General features: G+C 44.6%; 1 protein-coding gene and 1 long non-coding RNA gene across 51 annotated transcripts in view; one reads left to right on the top strand and one right to left on the bottom strand.

Moving 5' to 3' along the window:
* Positions 1-748, bottom strand: part of LOC149976898 (uncharacterized) — a 175,736-nt gene extending 174,988 nt beyond the window's left edge. The window contains exons 1-2 of the long non-coding RNA XR_016487267.1: positions 615-748; positions 185-246 (exon numbers count right to left, since the gene is read on the bottom strand). This is a non-coding gene — a long non-coding RNA (uncharacterized LOC149976898). The remainder of the gene's footprint in view (positions 1-184; positions 247-614) is intronic.
* The window catches only part of LOC110491946 (HECT, UBA and WWE domain containing E3 ubiquitin protein ligase 1), a 79,427-nt gene that overhangs the window by 25,715 nt on the left and 31,758 nt on the right, over positions 1-21,954 (top strand). For 35 of the 50 annotated variants that reach the window (XM_090202702.1, XM_090202743.1, XM_090202704.1 and 32 more), the window contains exons 21-47: positions 4,913-5,105; positions 5,318-5,409; positions 5,932-6,152; positions 6,319-6,376; positions 6,699-6,875; positions 7,902-8,147; positions 8,624-8,757; positions 8,940-9,049; positions 9,328-9,516; positions 9,773-9,989; positions 10,536-10,658; positions 10,963-11,200; positions 12,133-12,355; positions 14,887-15,071; positions 15,434-15,490; positions 16,443-16,565; positions 16,668-16,763; positions 17,155-17,424; positions 17,638-17,790; positions 17,945-18,072; positions 18,340-18,421; positions 18,619-18,795; positions 19,042-19,192; positions 20,331-20,592; positions 20,894-21,074; positions 21,302-21,497; positions 21,774-21,941. In XM_090202702.1, coding sequence (XP_090058828.1) covers positions 4,913-5,105; positions 5,318-5,409; positions 5,932-6,152; positions 6,319-6,376; positions 6,699-6,875; positions 7,902-8,147; positions 8,624-8,757; positions 8,940-9,049; positions 9,328-9,516; positions 9,773-9,989; positions 10,536-10,658; positions 10,963-11,200; positions 12,133-12,355; positions 14,887-15,071; positions 15,434-15,490; positions 16,443-16,565; positions 16,668-16,763; positions 17,155-17,424; positions 17,638-17,790; positions 17,945-18,072; positions 18,340-18,421; positions 18,619-18,795; positions 19,042-19,192; positions 20,331-20,592; positions 20,894-21,074; positions 21,302-21,497; positions 21,774-21,941 — 4,450 coding nt within the window. The remainder of the gene's footprint in view (positions 1-4,912; positions 5,106-5,317; positions 5,410-5,931; positions 6,153-6,318; positions 6,377-6,698; positions 6,876-7,901; positions 8,148-8,623; positions 8,758-8,939; positions 9,050-9,327; positions 9,517-9,772; positions 9,990-10,535; positions 10,659-10,962; positions 11,201-12,132; positions 12,356-14,886; positions 15,072-15,433; positions 15,491-16,442; positions 16,566-16,667; positions 16,764-17,154; positions 17,425-17,637; positions 17,791-17,944; positions 18,073-18,339; positions 18,422-18,618; positions 18,796-19,041; positions 19,193-20,330; positions 20,593-20,893; positions 21,075-21,301; positions 21,498-21,773; positions 21,942-21,954) is intronic. The other 15 variants (XM_090202705.1, XM_090202710.1, XM_090202727.1 and 12 more) reach the window with 3 other exon arrangements.

Raw genomic sequence — 21,954 nt, forward strand, 5'->3', positions numbered from 1 at the left:
TAGCTCTCAAGCTTAGCCTTTTGTTAACAACACTGTCATCTCAGATTTTCAAAATATGCTTCTCAACCATTGCAAAACAAGCATTTGTGTAACAGTATTGATGGCTAACGTAGCATTTAGCATTAGCATTCAGCTGGCAACATTTACACAAAAAAACAGAAAAGCATTCAAAAAAATAATTTACCTTTGAAGAACTTCAGATGTTTTCAATGAGGAGACTCTCAGATAGCAAATGTTCAGTTTTTCCTGAAAGATTATTTGTTTAGGACAAATCGCTCCGTTTTCTGCGTCACGTTTAGCTATGAAAAAAACCCTGTATCCAGGATTGTGTAAATCTATCAGCAAGCTCATTAGCATAACACAACGTTAACTATTTATGAAAATCGCAAATGAAATGAAATAAATATGCCATCTCTCAAGCTTAGCCTTTTGTAAACAACACTGTCATCTCAGATTTTCAAAATATGCTTCTCAACCATAGGAAAACAATCATTTGTGTAAAAGTAGCTAGCTAGAGTTAGCATTTCGCGTTAGCATTTAGCGTTAGCATTAGCGTTAGCATCCAGCACGCAACATTAACAAAAACATAAAAGCCTTCAAATAAAATCATTTACCTTTGAAGAACTTCTGATGTTTTCAATGAGGATACTCTCAGTTAGATAGCAGATGCTCAGTTTTTCCAAAAAGATTCCTTGTGTATTAGAAATAGCTCCGTTTTATACATCACATTTGGCTACCAAAAAAAATCCATAAATTCAGTCCTCAAAACGCAAACTTTTTTCCAAATTAACTCCATAATATCGACTGAAAACATGGCAAACGTTGTTTAGAATCAATCCTCAAGGTGTTTTTCACATATCTCTTCATTGATACATCGTTCTTGGAAACATGCTTTCTCTCCTGAATCCCAGGAGAAAATGCCTGCACCTGAAGATTACGCACAAATTTAGACAAAGGACACCGGGCGGACCTCTGGAAAATGTAGTCTCTTATGGCCAATCTTCCAATGATATGCCTACAAATACGTCACAATGCTGCTAAGACCTTGGGCGAACGACAGAAAGTGTAGGCTCATTCCTTGCGCAATCACAGCCATATAAGGAGAGAATGGAAAACAGAGCTTCAGAAATTCTGCTAATTCCTGGGTGATGCATCATCTTGGTTTCGCCTGTAGAATGAGTTCTGGGGCACTTACAGACAAAATCTTTGCAGATTCTGAAACTTCAGAGTGTTTTCTTTCCAAAACTGTCAAGAATATGCATAGTCGAGCATCTTTTCGTGACAAAATATCGCGCTTAAAACGGGAACGTTTTTTATCCAAAAATGAAATAGCGCCCCTAGAGCTCTAAGAGGTTAACATGAGTCTTCAATATTCCCAGGTAAGAAGTTTTATGTTGTAATTATTATAGGAATTATAGGACTATTTCTCTCTCTACCATTTGTATTTCATTAACCTTTGACTATTGGATGTTCTTATAGGCACTTTAGTATTGCCAGTGTAACAGTATAGCTTCCGTCCCTCTCCTCGCTCCTCCCTGGGCTTGAACCAGGAACACAATGACAACAGCCACCCTCGAAGCAGCGTTACCCAAGCAGAGCAAGGGGAACAACCACTCCAAGTCTCAGAGCGAGTGACGTTTGAAACGCTATTAGCGCGCACCCGGCTAACTAGCTAGCCATTTCACATCGGTTACACGAGCCTAATCTCGGGAGTTGATAGGCTTGAAGTCATAAACGGCGCAATGCTTGACGCACAATGAAGAGCTGCTGGCAAAACGCACGAAAGTGCTGTTTGAATGAATGCTTACAAGCCTGCTGCTGCCTACCACCGCTCAGTCAGACTGCTCTATCAAATCATAGACTTAGTTATAACATAACACACACAAATACGAGCCTTAGGTCATTAATATGGTCAAATCCGGAAAATACCATCTCGAAAACAAGACGTTTATTCTTTCAGTGAAATACGGAACCATTTCGTATTTTATCTAAGGGGTGGCATCCATTAGTCTAAATATTCCTGTTACATTGCACAACTTTCAATGTTATGTCATAATTACGTAAAATTCTGGCAAATTAGGCGGCCCAAACTGTTGCATATACACTGACTCTGAACACGAGAAGTGACACAATTTCACCTGGTTAATATTGCCTGCTAACCTGGATTTCTTTTAGCTAAATATGCAGGTTTAAAAATACATACTTCTGTGTATTGATTTTAAGAAAGGCATTGATCTTCATGGTTAGGTACACATTGGAGCAACGATACGCACCGCATCGATTATATGCAACGCAGGACACGCTAGATAAACTAGTAATATCATCAACCATGTGTAGTTAACTAGTGATTATGATTGATTGTTTTTTATATGTTTAATGCTAGCTAGCAACTTACCATGGCTTACAGCATTCGCGTAACAGGCAGTCTCCTCATGGAGTTCAATGAGAGGCAGGTGGTTAGCGCGTTGGACTAGTTAACTGTAAGGTTGCAAGATTGAATCCCCCGAGCTGACACTGTGAAAATCTGTCGTTCTGCCCCTGAACGAGGCAGTTAACCCACCGTTCCTAGGCCATTGAAAATAACAGTGTTCTTAACTGACTTGCCTAGTTAAATAAGGATTAAATGAAGGTGTAAAAAAAAAAAAATTGAACGGCCAAATCGGTGTCCAAAAATACCGATTTCCAATTGTTATGAAAACTTGAAATCGGCCCCTAATTAATCGGCCATTGCTCTACTTCAAATCCTAGGAAAATACAAATGAGATCTTGAATTTACTTGTCCCGATTCAATGCCGTGGAAGCATAACTACATTTGTATTTATGAATAGCAAAGGGATATAGGAGATATACTTTATTCTGTCAGTTCGACATCTTTTTTAAACTTGTCAGCGCGCTGTTCGGTCGTCAATCAAAGCACAGTAAATAGCCTATGAACCCGTATTCCATGGCTGGCTATTTAGGCCTATGAAACATGCGAAAGAAAATAAAAGAATGCGCAACAAAACAATAATTGGGCCTAAGTGGATTTCACCTCATTGTTAACACTTAGTGCCTTTTTAAGAAAGTATTCACACCCCTTGACTGAATTTTAAAATGGATTACATTTAGATTTTGTGATACTGGCTTGCACACAATACCCCATAATGTCAAAACGGAATTGTTAAAAACAAGAAATACATATTAATAAAAAATGAAAGGCTAATTAATGTCTTGTCAAGTATTCAACCCATTTGTTTAGCCTAAATCAGTTCTGTAGTAAAAATGTGCCTAAGTCATGTAATAACTTGCATGGACTCACTCTGTGTGCAATAATAGTGTTGAACATGATTTCTGAATGACTACCTCTGTACCTCACATGTACAATGATCCTTAAGGTCCCTCAGTTGAGCAATACATTTCAACCACAAAGACCAGGAAGGTTTTCCAATGCCTTACAAAGAAGGACACCGATTGGCAGATCTATTTTAGTTTTTTTAAAGCAGACATTGAATATCCCCTTGAGCATGGTGCATTTATTAATTACACTGTCACTCCAAACATACAGACGTCCTTCCAGTTGCTCAAGTGGAAGGAAATGAGCCCAATGTTGACTTTAAAACATTTCGTTTAATGGCTGTTATGGGAGAATTGAGGATGGATCAACATTGTAGTTACTCCACAATACTAACCTAAATGACAGAATGAAAAGTAGGCCTGTACAGAATAAATTTTTTCCAAAACATGCATCCTGTTTGAATCAAAGCACTGTTAAAACATTTTTTAAAAATGTGACAGGGAAATGTGCTTTATCCTGAATACAAAGTGTTATGTTTGGGGCACAAACAACAGGTCACTGAGTACCACTATATATGTTTTCAATCATGGTGGTGGCTGCATCATGTTATGGGTATGCTTGTCATCGGCAAGGACTAGGTTTTTTTTATTTTATAAAAAGAAACGGAATAGAGCTAAGCACAGTCAAAAACCTAGAGGAAAACTTGGTCATCTGCTTTCCAACAGTCACTGGAAGACAAATTCACCTTTCAGCAGGACAATAACCTAATTAATCAATAAGTGTATAAGTATATGGCCAATATACCACGGCTAAGGGCTGTTCTTCAGCGCGACGCAAAGCGGAGCTCTTATGGACTTACCCATAAAGACTCACATCTGTAATCACTGCCAAATGAGATTCTAACGTGTTGACTCAGGGTTGTGAATACCTAATAATGTAAATTAGATATTTCTTCAATAGATTTTCAAAAATGTCTTACCCTGTTTTTGGGGTGTTGTGTGTAAATGTGTGAGGATTTTTAAAAAATCCATTTGGAATTAAGTCTGTAAAACCACAATGCACAATAAGTCAAGGGCTATGAATAGTTTCTGAAGGCACTGTACATTACATGGGGTGTGTAAATTCACTCAGGAGACTCCTCATGCTCTCCCTCTGTGAAAAGAAATTCAACCGCAGCCAACCACAGCGCACAAAAATAACACATGTGTAGAGAGGCAGGACAGACAGTAGACTGACAAACCAGCAGTGTTTCCCTGTCTGTCGCTTTGTGACTGACGGGCACCTGTCCTATCAATAGATCACTAGAAGATGAATATCGTTCATTCTAGCGGGATAAGGCGATAGACTCCCTCCCTCTCCAACTTCACTCATTCCTCATCTCCTCCTCCTTTCTGCCACACAGCATTACATGAAACGGTCATTCTCCCCCATTGGTTTCACCTCCTCTCCTCCCTCACTCTTTCCTCCTGTTCTCCCCCCCACTCCTGATTGCCTTTATGTTTTGATTCCCTGCGCCTCCCCCTACCCTCCTTCCCAGTCCCTCTCCTCCTAGTTGTTCCCTACCCCTCGCCACTCTGTCTCTCACTCTCTCCCTCCCCTTCTTTTTCTCTCTCTTTCTCCCTTTTCTCTCTCTCACAGTCTCTCTCTCTGCAGGTCCCGGCCACCCGGGAGGTGCTTGGTTCTCTCCCTAACGTGTTCAGTGCCCTGTGCCTGAACGCGCGAGGCCTGCACTCCTTCGTCCAATGCCAGCCTTTTGAGCGCCTCTTCAAGGTGCTTCTGTCACCTGACTACCTGCCTGCCATGAGACGACGCCGCAGCTCTGACCCTCTGGGTGAGTGTAGGGGATGTGGGTGTGTTTTAGGAATCTAGTATGGTGAGACTTTTTGAGAGGACTCTGTGAACTTAAAGGAACACTATTCACTGTTGAAAAAACAGATGTGTGTGTGTGTGTTCAAGTTATGTTGTATGGTGACACATTACACTGTTGATTCAGATGAGATTGTCTGTCTGTATGTAACCGTTCTAATGTGTGTGTTTCTACAGGAGACACGGCATCCAACCTGGGCAGTGCTGTGGATGAACTGATGAGACACCAACCCACTCTGAAGACTGACGCCACTACTGCCATCATCAAGGTGGGTTCACAATCTGAAATGATCAGCAGCATTGATCAGGGATGGGCGCGAGTACTCAATTTGAGCTTAAGTACCGACAGACTTTCAAACTCTCTGATGTTTATTGTATGTCAAGTGCAATGAAAATGGGTTCATGACCAGAACTGTTGGCATTCCGCTCACTTTTTTTTACCTTCAGCCCCATTTCACGGTACTCGAGTTCTCAAAATGATTTTCGTGGATACTCCGACACAGAAACCCTTAAATGTCCTACTCTACCATTGATCATGTCTAGACTAGTTTTACCTCACAATATGACTTCATCAGGAAAAACTGAACTCTTGTTGCAGCTTTTAACTAGGGCCCAGAGTTTAACAGTTTCAGGTCACGAATAAACCTAGGACCCCGATCATTCAGATTGACCATGTTCACTGCATAGTAAACTAACCTGGATCAGTGTGATCTGAACAGGAACCATTCATTATTAGGCCCTAGAGTTTTTCGCGGTATAGTAAATGAACACCAGTAAATGTCTTCTCCCAGTTACTGGAGGAGATCTGTAACCTGGGCCGAGCCCCGGAGTACATCTGTCAGAAGCCCTCTATCCAGAAGACTGATGGCACCGTGACCGCGCCCCCGGCACGCTCTTCCCACGCCGCCGAGGAGGCCTCCAGCGAAGACGAGGAGGAGGAGGAGGCGCTCCATACCTTCACCCAGCAGCAGGGGGAGCCAGAGAGCAACAGACAGTCAGTGCCAGTTGAACTGTATGACATACTAAATCAGAGATGTGATTTCTCCTGATCAATTCAGGATTTATTGCTCCTCTGACATTTAATTTTTTCCTCTATATTCAATAATGTTTTACATTTCACATTTTGTTACATGTGTTTGCGTTGGGGAGTTGGAATGCTGATGGTGTTTTTCCTATAGGGTTGTTGGCACCGAAGAGAGGATACCCATTCCTCTGATGGATTACATTCTCAATGTGGTATGTGGTGTCGAAGTTCTTTCCCATTCTTTCACCTACAATTAAAAAGCACACTTAAATCAAGTCCCTTTTCCACTAAACAAAACTTGTCAATGAAGCAATTCTAGTCTCTCAAATCATATTATTAGTTTCCCTTGTTAGTGTAAAAAATACATCTGCACATTGGTACTAGGTTTGAAACAAAGTAATCACTTTTGGGAGCATATTTATTATTATTTTTTATACTAGTGTGTAGACTCTTGTTTTCTACTAATGTCTAATCAAGCACTTTTTGTTCACATACTGTACCGTACCATGAGTCTTCCCTGGTTTCCCCTCTCAGATGAAGTTTGTGGAGTCCATCCTGAGTAACAACACGACTGACGACCACTGTCAGGAGTTTGTCAACCAGAAGGGTCTCCTGCCCCTGGTCTCCATCCTGGGTCTACCCAACCTGCCCATAGACTTCCCAACATCAGCTGCCTGCCAGGCTGTAGCCGGGGTCTGCAAGTCCATACTGGTGAGACCTGACACGGGTTATGGGGATATGACATGGGTTGTTGTTTTAGTTGGTTGTTGTCTTCCACATTTTTTTATTTGACCGGTATTACCAGCTAAGTTTGCTGAAGGTAGAAAATCCTAGGACATGTTATTTAATTGACACAAGCTCCAATTGTGTGTCAATTAATTGACTCCAATCAAAAACAAAAGAGGTTGAAAAGTGGTAGAATTGCCCTTTTAAAGTGTTGGCCAAGAGGTTTGGACCTCTTGCGTAATGGTGAAGTTGTTGGCTAAACAGTTGCTGGGACCCGGGTTTGAGTCCCGGTCAGGGCTACACCCCGAGTTTGCTACCACATATGTCAATGATTAAACGGAGTCCGTTGGAGAGGATCAGCTTCAGCAAAGTGAGGTGTCGAATCACTGATCTACAGATAGTATTCCCTGCCAAATAGGCTTTGTACAATTAACAACCAGACATTGATTGATAGATTGCAGACAGCTTGTGTCAATTTAAGTAACATTCCTAAGGATTTTTTTTAACCTCCAGCAAATGTAGTGGATAATGCTGGAAATAGCAGTATTTTAATTATTTTTTTAAAACTCTACCAAAACAATTGGCACTAGATATGGGGGTATGAGCCCTGCCAGGGTCTGAGAGTCCACACTGGTGAGACTGGGAGCATGGGGAGATGTGGGGATATGATTTCATTGAATTTGTTAATGACTGAGCTCAAGCAGAGCTCAACAACTATAGACACTTAAGAAAAGAGCATATGAACTTACATGTTACATAGGACCTTAATCACAATGAAAGATCAATGTTCCATAGGTTCCCTTTGACACTGCTATATTGTGACCACAGTCCAGGCTCCTTGGGGCATCCCAGACCTGTGCTGGTCTTCAATCTCTGACCCCTGTGTGTGGTGCTGCTGTTTTGTGACTAAACTCCAGAGTGACCTATTAAATGTAACCAACTTCAGTCTCTGATCCCTGTGACTGTGCTGTATTGATACTGAAGCGCCGTGTGTTGTCCCGTGGTCCCCAGACCCTGTCCCATGAGCCCAAGGTGCTCCAGGAAGGGCTGTGTCAGCTGGACAGCATCCTGTCGGCCCTCGAGCCGCTCCACCGCCCCATCGAGGTCCCCGGGGGCTCTGTGCTCCTCCGAGAGCTCGCCACCGCCGGTCACGTGACCGACGCCACGCTGTCGGCCCGCGCCACGCCCCTGCTACACGCGCTCACCGCTGCGCACGCCTATATCCTGATGTTCGTGCACACCTGCAGGGTAGGACAGGTAAGAAGCCTGGGAACCAATCAGCAATGCTCTATCACACACACACGCGCACACACGCATGCATACATACATACATACAGTTGATGTCAGAAGTTAACATACACCTTAGCCAAATACACAGTTTTTCACAATTCCTGACATTTAATCCTAGTAAAAATTCCCTGTCTTATGTCAGTTAGGATCACCACTTTATTTTAAGTATGTGAAATGTCAGAATAATACTAGAGAATGATTTATTTCAGCTTTTTTTTCTTTCATCACATTCCCAGGGGGGGGTCAGAATTTTACATACACTTAATTAGTATTTGAAGATGTCAGCCATATATAACCAACCAACTGTCGACATATTGCAGCTTTGTCTGTGGATTTCAAAATAACCATGTCTGTGGTTATGTAATTTTTGGGATGCTTTGTTGTTGCTTAATAGTGGTGGGTGCATTAACCGTCCCGTCTCTTTTCCTGTTTGTGTTGTACAGAGTGAGATCAGGGCCATCAGTGTGAACCAATGGGGCTCCCAGCTAGGTCTGAGTGTTCTCAATAAGCTGAGCCAGCTCTACTGCTCTCTGGTCTGGGAGAGCACTGTGCTGCTATCACTCTGCACACCCAACAGGTACACTAAGCTGACTCTTTCTCTCCTACTGGCTCTTTATCCCCCTCTTGCTTTATCCATCTATTTTGACCTTGGGTTTCTCTCTCTGGTTCTCCCCTTTTCTCTCTTTCTCTCTCTCTGGCTTTCTCTTCCTCAGCCAGCAACACACAGTAACCTTCTCTTTCTCTCCTCTCCTCCTCCAGTCTCCCCCCAGGCTGTGAGTTTGGCCAGGCTGACATGCAGAAGCTTGTTCCCAAGGAGGACAAGCCATCTGGCAGCACCACAGCCACCGCCTCAGGATCCAGGAGACCTGGTAATGAAGACAACCTCCTACTGGAAAAACAACCAAAATAAAATGTTATTATCAAATATTTATGAACGTTAATTCATTAAGTATGCAATAGGACATTTTGTTGGGCAATGTTTGGCAGTGTGCTTTACATTCTGAAAAAAACTGCCAACTTCGGAATGTTAGTCGGGCATCGTTTGAGCAATGTGCAAAGAAAGAACTGAAGGATCTTTTAGCCAAACTTTCTCTTCCATCCCAGCCGCCACTAGCTCTAACCACTAGGCCTCTCTCTCTCTCCCCAGCTGATTCTGACACTGTTGCTTTGGACCCCCCTGCCACGGGTCTCCTGGAGGGGATGGGGTTGGACGGGGACACACTAGCCCCCATGGAGACTGACGAGCCGACCGCCGGCACCGCTGACCCCAAGACCAAGTCTAAACTGACTCCCGCCATGGCCACACGCATCAAACAGATCAAACCACTGCTCTCCGGTGAGGAAATCCTAGATTTTTCTCTTTATTTTCGAGTTATTTTTGTTTATTTGTAGTCGGGTAGTTGGCATAATTGAAGTGTAGAATGGCATCCCCACCAAATGGAGAGATGTACGGTCAGAATCTCTGCGTTAGTGAGAAGTGTCTAACTCTCTGATGAAGGTCGGAACACCTCCGCTATGTCTACCGATTCTTTATTTGGGAGCGCTAGCTGTCTTTTTCCTACAGGTGTGTAACTCTCCCCTCTCACCTCCAGCATCGTCTCGCCTGGGCCGGGCTCTGGCTGAACTCTTTGGTCTACTGGTGAAGCTGTGTGTGGGCTCTCCAGTCCGCCAGCGCCGCTCTCACCACGCCACCAGCACGGGCACTGCCCCCACCCCTGCCGCCAGGGCCACCGCCTCCTCCCTCACCAAGCTGCTTACCAAGGGCCTCAGCTGGCAGCCCCCGCCCTACACCCCCACCCCTCGCTTCAGGTACGCTAGTCAGTCAGTATCTACCCTGTCACACCCAATCTTAAAGAAAATCATCCCATCAGCCCATACAAGCTAACCTCTTCTATAGTTCTCAGAGGGTGGATAAGATTTGGTAATACTTTTGTCTTGTTTCTGATAAGCCCAGAGGGCTGTTTGCTTGTGTACATAGATCATCACTCAAGGCTCCCGAGTGGCGCAGCAGTCTAAGACACTGCATCTCAGTGCTAGAGGTGTCACTACAGACTCCTAGTTCGATTCCGGGCTGTATCACAACCGGTCGTGCTTGGGAGTCCCATAGCGCGGTGCACAATTGTCCCAGCGTTGTTGGGGTTTGGCCGGGGTAGGCCGTCATTGTAAATAACAATGTGTTCTAAACTGACTTGACCAATTAAATAAAGGTTTTTTAAAAAAGTAACATGTAGGAGGGGCAAGAGGTTAGTTTGGTTACAAGGCTTTACGATTGTCAGAACGATTCCAACTCCATCTATCGATTGGCTGATTTAATGCTCCCAGTGTCAATTTTAACATTATCACTTGTCTCTCCAGGCTGACGTTCTTCATCTGCTCGGTGGGCTTCACGTCCCCCATGCTGTTCGATGAGAGGAAGTACCCCTACCACCTCATGCTGCAGAAGTTCTTCTGCTCCGGAGGACATGACGCGCTCTTCGAGTGAGTGGAGCACCCTTGCTTAGCTCTGTTAATATCTGACAGACTTGCGTTGTTGGTACTTCTTTGCATGGAATTTGTCGACGCCCTGTAGCTACAACTAACCCTACTACTGTTGCTGACTACCGGACTGTACATACGTATTGACTTTTGGCACTACTTTTGTCAGCATTGTCAATACAATCATTATGAGTATGGCCTTGTTTTACCTGATCATGTGAGTTGACCAGGACAACTATGGGCAATAATGATGTGTTTCTCTGCCCAGCAGCACTGACACATTTCTCCTTCCCCTCTCTCTCCCCAGGACATTTAACTGGGCTCTTACTATGGGTGGTAAGGTGCCTGTCTCTGAGGGCTTGGAGCACACTGAGCTTCCTGACGGGACAGGGGAGTTTCTGGATGCCTGGCTGATGCTGGTGGAGAAGATGGTGAATCCCAGTACCGTGCTGGACTCACCCCACAGCCTGCCCGTCAAGGTCCCTGGGGTTACCCCTACCACCCCCCAATTCAGCGCCCTGCGGTTCCTCATCGTCACTCAGAAGGTGTGTGTGTGTTACGTGGTTTCTTGGTTGCTTGATTGGCATCTGCGATGTTTGAGTTTGCGCTCAAGGTCATTTAGTATGGGCCGTCATTGTATATTAAAATGTGTTCTTAAGTGACTTGCATAGTTAAATAAAGGTTCAAGCAAATAAATACATACACATAAAGGCCAGCATCCCTGAGTCGCCTCTTCACTGTTGACGTTGAGACTGTTGTTTTGCGGGTGCTATTTAATGAAGCTGCCAGTTGAGGACTTGTTTAGGTCTGTTTCTCAAACTAAACACTAATGTACTTGCCCTCTTGCTCAGTTGTGCACCGTGGCCTCCCACTCCTCTTTCTATTCTGGTTAGGGCCAGTTTGCGCTGTTCTGTGAAGGGAGTAGTACACACCGTTGTACGAGATCTTCAGTTTCTTGGCAATTTCTCGCATGGAATAGACTGAAGAGTTTCAGAAGAAAGTTCTTTGTTTCTGGCCATTTTGCACCTGTAATCAACCCACAAATGCTGATGTTCCAGATACTCAACTAGACTAAAGAAGGCCAGTTGTCTTGCTTCTTTAACCAACACAACAGTTTTTAAAGTTGGATTAACTAATACCGTGTGCCATTGGAACACAGGAGTGATTGTTGCTGATAATGGGCCTCTGTACGTCTATGTAGATATTCCATTAAAAATCGGTGTATTTCTGATGAAATGTTATATTTTAATGGACAAAAAAAGTGCTTTTCTTTTTAAAAAAAAACAAGGTTTTATATATATATATATATTACACACACACACACCTACTCATTCAAGGGTTTGTCTTTATTTTTTATAATTTTCTACATTGTGAAGACATCAAAACTATGACATAACACACATGGAATCATGTTGTAACCAAAGAAGTGTGTATTTTGACATAGTCTATGTAATACTAACCCACTCACTGTTTTCAGGCGGCGTTTAACTGCATCCGAAGCCTGTGGAACAGGAAACCCCTCAAAGTGTACGGGGGCCGCATGGCTGAGTCCATGTTGGCCATACTCTGTCACATCCTTCGTGGTGAACCAGTCATCCAGGAGCGGCTGGCCAAGGAGAGGGAGGGCACGGCCCGGCCAGAGGAGGAGGGGGGCCCAGGGGCCACCACGGTGCCTGTAGGCCCCAGCTCTGGAGCTGGAGGTGAGCTTACGTTTTACTAAGGCAACATTATTAGGGATTGGTTGATGCTCAAATGTTTCAGCGACAGAAGATTTGAATTGCAAATCAACTTGACTGGAGGTACTCAACACACTTTAATCTCAAAGGCGTATATGGGGTTGAGGTCAGACCTCTGTGCAGGCCAGGCAAGTTCTTCCACACCGATCTCAACAAACCCTTTCTGTATGGACCTCGCCTTGTGCACGAGGGCCATTGTCATGCTGAAACAGAAAAGGGCCTTCCTCAAACTGTTGCCTCAAAGTTGGAAGCACTGCATCGTCTAGAATGTCATTGTATGCTGTAGCATTAAGATTTCCCTTCACCGGAAATAAGGGCCCTAGCCCAAACCATGGAAAAACAGCCCCAGACCATTATTCCTCACCCACCAAACTTTACATTTGGCGCTATACATTGGGACAGGTAGTGTTTTCCTGGCATCCGCCACACCAGATACGTCCGTTGGACTGCCAGATGGTGAAGCGTGATTCATCACTCCAGACAACGCGTTTCCTGAGTCCAATGACTGCGAGCTTTACGCTTGGCATTGCGCATGGTGTTATTATGCACTTCCATGGCTGCTCAGGTTATTATGCTGACTTTGCTTCCAGAGTCAGTTTGGAACTCTGTAATTGCAACCGAGGACAGACTATTTTTATGCGCTTTAGCACTAGGCGGTGCAGTTCTGTGAGCTTGTGTGCCCTCCATTTCGTGGCTGAGCCGTTGTTGCGCCTAGGTGTTTCCACTTCACAATAACAGCACTTACAGTTGACCGGGGCAGTTCTAGCCAAGCAATAATCTTAATGAGTGAAGGGAGTAGATTAATTGGTTGACTATTGGCAGGAGTAATGGGTGGGTTCTTTGCTGTCTTTCGGGATTGGGCACATTTTAGCATGCTTCCAAACATTTGCAAATGTCCCTTTTTCCAGTGACCAATTAAATATGTCTTAGTGGCGCTGTGATCTGGGGAGCAGCATAGCGAAGTACAAAATATTCCATAAGATCACATTACCTGTAGATTTACCATCAGGTAATGACTTCAATAGGTTCAACACCTCCTCTACTGACACCATTTGTAGAATAAAAGAGCAGGTTCTTTTGCTCATAATATGATCATCAATCCATTGGACAATAGCTTGTTTGGAAGATTGGGTGTTTACATTATCGCTCAGTAAATAGATTTTCTTAGTAAAAAAAATCTGCAAAATGATTGGCAATATCATCTGGTTTTGTTATTGTTTTCCTGTCAACCTCCACACTAGATGGGCATGATGAAATAGATGTGCCAAGTAAGCTCTTAACTGTATTCCATACCTTTTTACAATCATTTTTATAATTAATAAAATCATTTTTGTTAAAACCCCAACTGTGCTCTTAAGTTACTGGGGCATGATGGTCCATTACCTCAGTGAGCAAATCAGTAAAACATTCTCTAGCGTGGTTTAAATCATCCTCTAGATAAATCAGCTCCCTGGGTAGCGCAGCCAAATCATTTTGGAAATGACTCATGATTAAATGTTTTAAAATGTATCTCGACTACAGTCCTAAATTCACGCCCTAAAGTTTAGGCTTACGCACTAATGCCTAAAGGCGTCAGCATGCTTCAGTTCGGCTGGCGGCTAGGCAAACCAATCAAGTGATCTAGCATACTCCCATAAAAGATCACCCGCTTGAAAAATAAATAAACTTAGTCCATTTTGAGACACCGGAGCCAATATACACTTCCTCAAAAGAGTCAGAATTGATCTAAGATGACTCAAGAAATCTGTCATTCATTTTGTTTTTTTCCCCGCGGAGATCTTAGTCGCTCACTTTTTATCTAAGATACTTGGTGCTGTATTTCTCATTGGAAAAATGTTCATGAAAATTAGTTCTCGTTGAATGACTACAAAGACTTTATTGAAGAATCCCTACAGTTGACCAATCACGGGCAAAGGGTCTTCAACTTCAGCTCCAAAACTTCGGCTGGCTTCAAGAAAAAAGTGTGCCCTAACTGCCAAAAAAACAAAACAAACAAAAACGTCAGAATGTCATCATAATATATGCACAAACGCTGATGCCTTAAAAATAATGAAAAACAACCCTCAAATGTTTCCTAGAAATATAAATTGCGTAAGAATGATACATTTATGATTTATAAAAAAAAGAAAAGAAAAACAAACAAATGTTATTTGTTCAACCTGCCTGCCACCCACTCACCCTTCATCCACACATTGTTTCATGACCCTAAACCCACCTGCCCCGTGGATATAATAGCTACTGTAGAGCATGAATGTGTGCTGGAAAACCTTGGTAGAGTATGGGTGAATTAGTTGTGGTGCTCATTGGAATTTCATTTATTTTTTGGTTTCAGACCAATGCCTACTTATCACTTATTTTTTGTGTTTTAATGATATTAATAGCAGCGAAAGCTGAATTATTTGACACAATTTACAATGTTTATCCACATTAAGGATTAAATTAACATACAAGAACTGTCCAAGGACACTCATTTCAAATGCATGAATTTAACATAGGTGGAGTTGGAGCTGTAGGAACCCCTGGAGCAGCAGTGACTGCAGCAGAGGTGCCAGCAGGTTCCGGGTCAGGACCGGCTACCGGAGGCAGTTCAGCACCACCTGCACCAGGTGAAGCAGCAGAGGACTCTAGTAACTCTACTCCCAGGAGAGAACCACAGGTTAACCAGGTTCCGCTACAGCAGGTAAGGGGACAGGAGGGAAGTTGGGGTGCCAAGGGGAGTTGGGGAGTGTGTGGGTGTTGATCAGTTTGCGTTTTGGGATTTCATTAACTTTGGGACTGTTTCTTCATAGAAATGTATTTTTGGTGGATTGCTTTTCTCATAGACAGATTGGCATTAGACATTTGACAGCTTTGGTAGATATGATTGCTTGCATTGCAAGATACGCTTCAATTTGATAGCCTCTGTTGCACATTCACTGTCTTGTTAACTAATAAGGTGGTCATGTTGTAATAAGATGAAATTGGACTGTTTTGTTGTCAACCTATTGTCCCCTTGAACCCTCACCCTGGCGTGGCCTGCTCCACTTTGTCTTGTTATGACAGGGGCAGGGAGGAGGCAGGGAGAGGCAGCCAAACGTCAACCAGCAGCAGCTACAGCAGGTATACAGCTAGCTGGCTCCACAGCCAGTGTGAATCTGAAAGTCCATTTATACTTGACCTGAGCTGTGCATGCTTTCTCCTACACTGTGCTGAACTTACACATTATTTTCGATGCTAACTGGCGCGTGGGCACATTTTATCGAATTTATACTGCTCTCTTGTGCTTGTAATTATCACGGGGTCACGGTTAAGGAGGGATTTAACGTTTATTTTACTTAACTAGGCAAGTCTTGAGAACAAATTCTTATTTACAATGACATCTGAACCTGGATGACGCTGTGCGCCGCCCTATGGGACTCCCAATCATGGCCAGGGACTAGTGACGCCTTATGCACCGAGATGCAGTGTCTTAGACCGCTGCGCCATTTGGGAGGGAGAGAGAGTGTGTGGACAGAGGCATGTTTTGGAGGATATATGTGAGAAGAGCCCTGCTTTAAATCAAATGGGTTGAATTTCAAAACATTGAGGCATGAGAACTGGGTAGAGGGTAGGAAATCATGCTATGTAGAGGTTAGGAAGGATGGATAGGTCATTCTGGAAGGATGAACAATGAAATAAAGTATGTGAGGATTTCTGATCACACTGCCACTGTCTGCTCCTTTTCTCTCTCTGTCCCAATCTATTTTATGTGCTCTCTGGCTCGCTCTCTGTTCTGTGCTCTCTTTTTCATTCTCCCCGGTCACTGATCTCTCTGTGGCTCTCTCCTCCCTTCCACCCTCCATCTATCAATCAAATGTATTTTATAACATTTTTACACCAGCAGTTGCCACAAAGTGCTCTACAGAATCCCTACCTAAAAACCCCAAGAACAAGCAATGCAGAGGCAGAAGCACAGTGGCTAGGAGAAACGTCCTAGAAGGAACTCTGCTCTAACCCTGTCCTGTGACTCCGGCCTCGCCCCTCTTTCTCTCTCCTCTAACCTTATGTAACCCTTGTTCTCTCCTCTATCTAGCTGATGGACATGGGTTTCTCCAGAGAGCATGCCATGGAGGCCCTGGTGAACACCAGCACCATGGAGCAGGCCACAGAGTACCTGCTCACACACCCTCCTCCTCTACTCAGCGGAGCCGTCAGGGTGCGACCGCGCACACACACACACACAGAGAGCGATTACAGATTACAGTCCCCCCCTCCCATAGTGTATATTAAGTGTACTTGTATGTCCCTCTGTCTGTAGGACATGACCATGTCAGAAGAAGACCAGATGATGAGAGCCATCGCCATGTCTCTGGGACAAGAGGTCAGCATGGAGCAGCGCTCTGATTCGCCCGAGGTTTGCCGCCACACACGCACACTTAGACATGCACACCGGCATACGGAGGGAACACATTGGTGAATTAATTAAAACGTGAATAGACGAAGGCTCATAAATGAATAACCAGGGCCCAGCCCAGAAACAAGCTGTATAGTCTACACCCTAGGTATGTGTACATCTGGAAGTATTGGATAGATGTAGGCAAAACTGTTGTAGCCACAGATCTAGAGTTCTATTTCTATGTTTGAACCGTCGTCTTTTCAGTTGATGGGCTCATTAGAATAATAGCCACATTGCTTCTGTCTATACAGTGCTCTCAGATTTGTTCTGTGCCAAGGGGTTGTTTCTGGACCGCCACTTCACCACCACATCCGCTCATGTTCCCCACCTCCATCATTCTCTCTCTCAGGAGGCAGCGCGTCGTCGTGAGGAGGATGACAGGAGAGCCAGGGAGCGTACGGAGGAGGAGGAGGCTCGCTGCCTGGAGAGGTTCCTGGAGGCCGAGCCCCTGGACATTACGGAGCTCCACGCCTTCACTGACTCCATGCTCCCCGGCTGCTTCCACCTGCTGGACGAGCTGCCAGACACCGTCTATCGCCTCTGTGACTTGCTCATGACCGCCATCAAGAGGAGCGGCCCCGAGTACAGAGACCTCATCCTACGACAGGTCGTCAACCAGGTGAGTAACATGGTGTGTGTGTAGCTAGGTGTGATATGCCCGAGTTAAAAAAAATATATATATATATATATATAGGATTGCCCTTCAAATATATATATATATATATTTCACATACACCGGATAGATGCAGTCAAATGTGTTTAGAGACTTCTTTGTTATTATGCATTTAGTATCAGTATACCAGCCTCTCTATGTCATGTTTCTGATGTGTAGGTGTGGGAGGCAGCAGACGTGCTGATCAAGGCAGCAGTACCCCTGACCACCAGCGACACCAAAACGGTGTCCGAGTGGACCAGACAGATGGCCACCCTGCCCCAAGCCTCCAACCTGGCAACACGCATCCTGCTGCTCACACTGCTCTTTGAGGTACGGAAACACAGACAGACACACAGAAAAACATCCTACTGCTCAAAATATTTGTTTGAGGTAATGGCAGAGAAAGAGAAGCACAGCAATTCCTTTCACTCACACTCACTCACTGGCCCTGTATGCTGATCCACGCTGTCCTGTTTTCCTTAAGGAGTTGAAGCTGTCGTGTGCCAGGGTGGTGGAGAACAGTGGGATCCTCAATGTGCTCATCAAGCTGCTGGAGGTGGTGCAGCCCTGTCTTCAGGCTGCCAAGGAGCAGAAGGACATCCAGACACCCAAGTCAGTACCACCCCCTCCTCTGGATCTGTCTCAGAAAACTGACGAGAGGACCGCTCGAGATTAGCTAGCTGGCACACCTGCAGGATTGCCCTTCAAAAATAGTGTCATAGTGTCCTGCTAGAAATAACAGCATAAACGATCTCTTTCCTTTTTTCCAATGCCTTACTAGAGAGAATTACTTCAGGTGAAGTAAATGTATAAGCCTGGCTCCTCCCAGACAAATTGCGATGTTCAATACGGCTGAATGTTGTCTGTGACTCTCTATAGGTGGATCACTCCAGTGTTGCTGATCATTGACTTCTATGAGAAAATGGCCGTCTCATCCAAACGCAGAGCGCAGATGAACAAGGTAAGAATGATGTCCTCCGAGTCTCGCATAAAGATGAACTGACTATAGAATATGCATATGATTACCATTGTGTTGCCATAGCTGGTCTTTTCCTGACCCTTCTCTCACTGAAAATATACATTTCCTTGTTTCCCATGGACAATAAAATAATTTTCTCTCCTTCCTTTCTTCCCTCTCTCTTCCTCCCCTCTCTCCAGTACCTGCAGCCCAATGGTAATAACTGGCGTTGGTTTGATGACCGGTCTGGCCGCTGGTGCAGCTACTCTGCCTCTAACAACAGCACTATAGACTCAGCCTGGAGGGCTGGAGAAAGCAGCGTCCGATTCACCGCGGGACGCAGGCGATACACCGTACAGTTCAACACCATGGTCCAGGTAGGAACTCTTCCTCATAGCCTCTCTTATACGTGCAACTCAAACAAAAGAACTGAGTCGACAAACAGTGAAACATATTTATTTTATTCATCAGACTTTGTGAATACTTTTTTTTAAATCCTGGTCTTTAAAAGCATGCTCAAAGGAGAGTATTCATTGAAAGTGCTTTTCAGTTCAGTAATGGGTTTAATTTGGGTCTGGTAAACCATTTCCTTTCTCAGATTTCTTCTAATGTTTCTATTCCAGGTGAATGAGGAGACGGGTAACCGTCGTCCGGTGATGCTCACGGTCCAGAGAGTGCCTCGCGTTCCTAAGCCGGCCAAGACGGGCAGCATGACGGACTCTGAGAGAGAGGAGGGAGACCGGGGCAAGGCAGAGGAGACCCAGACAGACCCAGGTGATGACTAGACCGACTACTACTAGATGGGAGGAGCTATCGTTCCAGTATAGCCTCAAACTGGTTTATGAGAGGGAGAAGGGAGACTGGGGCAAGGCAGAGGAGACACACAGACACTCATGTAATGGCCTTCTAGATGGGAGACACTGTTTTAGTGATATGCACAACCCCAGTGTTTTATAAGTAGATATGGTAGATTAAAGCACATTTTCAGCTAAAGGTGATGTGTGCAGGTGTTCTTGACCTTTTGTTAGCCATTGCTGGAGCAAACTGCACTCTCACTGTTTATTGGCCAGTCTGAGATATGACTTTTTTTTACAACTCTGCCTAGAAGGCCAGCATCCCGGAGTCGCCTCTTCACTGTTGACGTTGAGACTGGTGTTTCGCGGGTACTATTTAATGAAGCTGCCAGTTGAGGACTTGTGAGAAGTCTGTTTCTCAAACTAGACACTGATGTACTTGTCCTCTTGCTCAGTTTGTGCACCTGGGCCTCCCACTCTTTCTATTCTGGTTAGAGACAGTTTGTGCTGTTCTTTGAAGGGAGTAGTACATATTGTTGTAATTGATCTTCAGTTTCTTAGCAATTTCACGCATGGAATAGCCTTAATTTCTCAAGACAAGAATAGACTGACGAGTTTCAGAAGAAAGTTATTTGTTTCTGGCAATTTTGAGCCTGTAATTGAACCCACAAATGCTGATGCTCCAGATACTCAACTAGTCTAAAGAAGGCCAGTTTTATTGCTTTAATCAGAACAACAGTTTTCAACTGTGCAAACATAATTGCTAAAGGGTTTTCTAATGATCAATTATCCTTTTAAAATGATCAACTTGGATTAGCTAACACAATGTGCCATTGGAACACAGGAGTGATGGTTGCTGATAATGGGCCTATGTAGATATCCATAAATCAGCTGTTTCCTACAATACAATAGTCATTTACCACAATAACACTGTCTACACTGTTTCTGATCAATTTGATATTTTTTAATGGACAAAAAAATTGCCTTTCTAAAACAAGAATTTCTAAGTGGCCCCAAACTTCTGATACGGTAGCGTGTTTGTATGTATGTCATTAGACCAGTTATACCGTTTCTATAGTTGTGTACCGTAGTAACATCCCCCTCTCTGATTCTTTCAGACTCTGCCCCAGTAGCCGTGGAGATGAGTGCTCCAAAAGAGGACAATGCTACCCCCCAACTAAAAGAGTCCTCCTCCGGTCCCTCTGCTCCCCCCGCCCCCCCTCCCACAGCCCCCCTGGACCCCACATCGGAACGCACCGGGACAGGAGGAGCCATTGTGGTGCAGGGCCTGACGGAGGATATGACCACAGTGCTCATCAGAGCCTGTGTCTCCATGATCAGTGTCCCTGTGGACCCAGACACCCTCCACGCCACACTAAGGTTCCTGTTTTACTTCTATATGGTTCTTGTTTTCTTCTTGAATCTTATTTTTGTTATTAAAAGTTGTCTTGAGTGTTATGAAAAGCTCTAGACCATTTAGCTGACAGTGGCTATCTTGTAGGAAGGTTTACTTGCAATGACTCTTATGTTTGTTTTTGCCTGCCTAACATCAGTTGGATATACTGACTGAGTCGCTCTGTCTGGAAAAGGGCGTCTGCTACATGACTAAAATGTACTTCTGGAATATTTTGTTAGTGTGACGAAAAGCCCTCTACAACTAAAGTGTTTTCTTCTCTTTCAGGCTATGCCTGCGCCTGACGAGGACCCACCATTACGCCATGATGTTTGCTGAGCTGAAGAGTACCAGGATGATCCTGGGGCTGACGCAGGGGTCAGGGTTCAACGGCTTCACGCCCCTCGTCACCCTGCTGTTCAGACACATCATAGAGGACCCCGCCACGCTACGACACACCATGGAGAAGGTACTGGATATTAAACCCCTCCCTCGCTAATACCTACCCAGCATGCATATCAACAGTCCTCTCCTAGAAAGCTCCAACACCATTGCTATTTTTACTATTTCCTGATCAGTGGAAATAGGAACCCATTTTAGACTGTTGAGACACTCTCAGTCAGTGTTAAAATGTAGTACAATATAGTCATTAGGGTTTTGCACTGAGTGACAGTGCCCCCTGTCTACCCTCTCTAGGTGGTACGGTCAGCAGTGACCAGCGGGGCGGGCAGCACCACGTCAGGTGTGGTATCAGGCTCCCTGGGCTCCAGAGAGATCAACTACATTCTGCGTGTTCTGGGCCCTGCCGCCTGCCGGAACCCGGACTGCTTCGCTGACACAGCCAACAGCTGCGTCCGCATCGCCCTGCCCGCACCTCGCGGAGCTGGTACGGGTACGTTAAAATACTCTCATGGGAAAAATGTGGATAGTTAAATGGCCACAGGCCTATCTAGCTGGAAGAACCATGCAAAGCAGCGTAGTGTGGTGACCAAATCTTTATTAAACCACTTTTGTATACATCTCGGACAGACCTGTGGCCATTCAACTATCCTCTTGCACCTATAGCTCTCGGCTAGTTCCCTATTTTACAGTGTAACGTAACAATGTGACTGTGTGATTAAACGTGTACATGGTTGCTCGAAGTGTTTCTCTCCCTTCCTCTGCTCAGCCTCAGATGATGAGTTTGAGAATCTGCGTATCAAGGGGCCCAACGCGGTGCAGCTAGTGAAGACCACCCCCCTCAAAATGTCTCCGCTGCCCCCCATCCCTGACACCATCAAAGAGGTCATCTATGACATGCTAAATGCCCTGGCCGCCTACCACGCCCCTGAAGAGGGTAAGACCCTCAC

This window comes from Oncorhynchus mykiss, chromosome 16, assembly GCF_057628025.1.
Source record: "Oncorhynchus mykiss isolate SJ-2025 chromosome 16, ASM5762802v1, whole genome shotgun sequence".
NCBI lineage: Eukaryota > Metazoa > Chordata > Actinopteri > Salmoniformes > Salmonidae > Oncorhynchus > Oncorhynchus mykiss.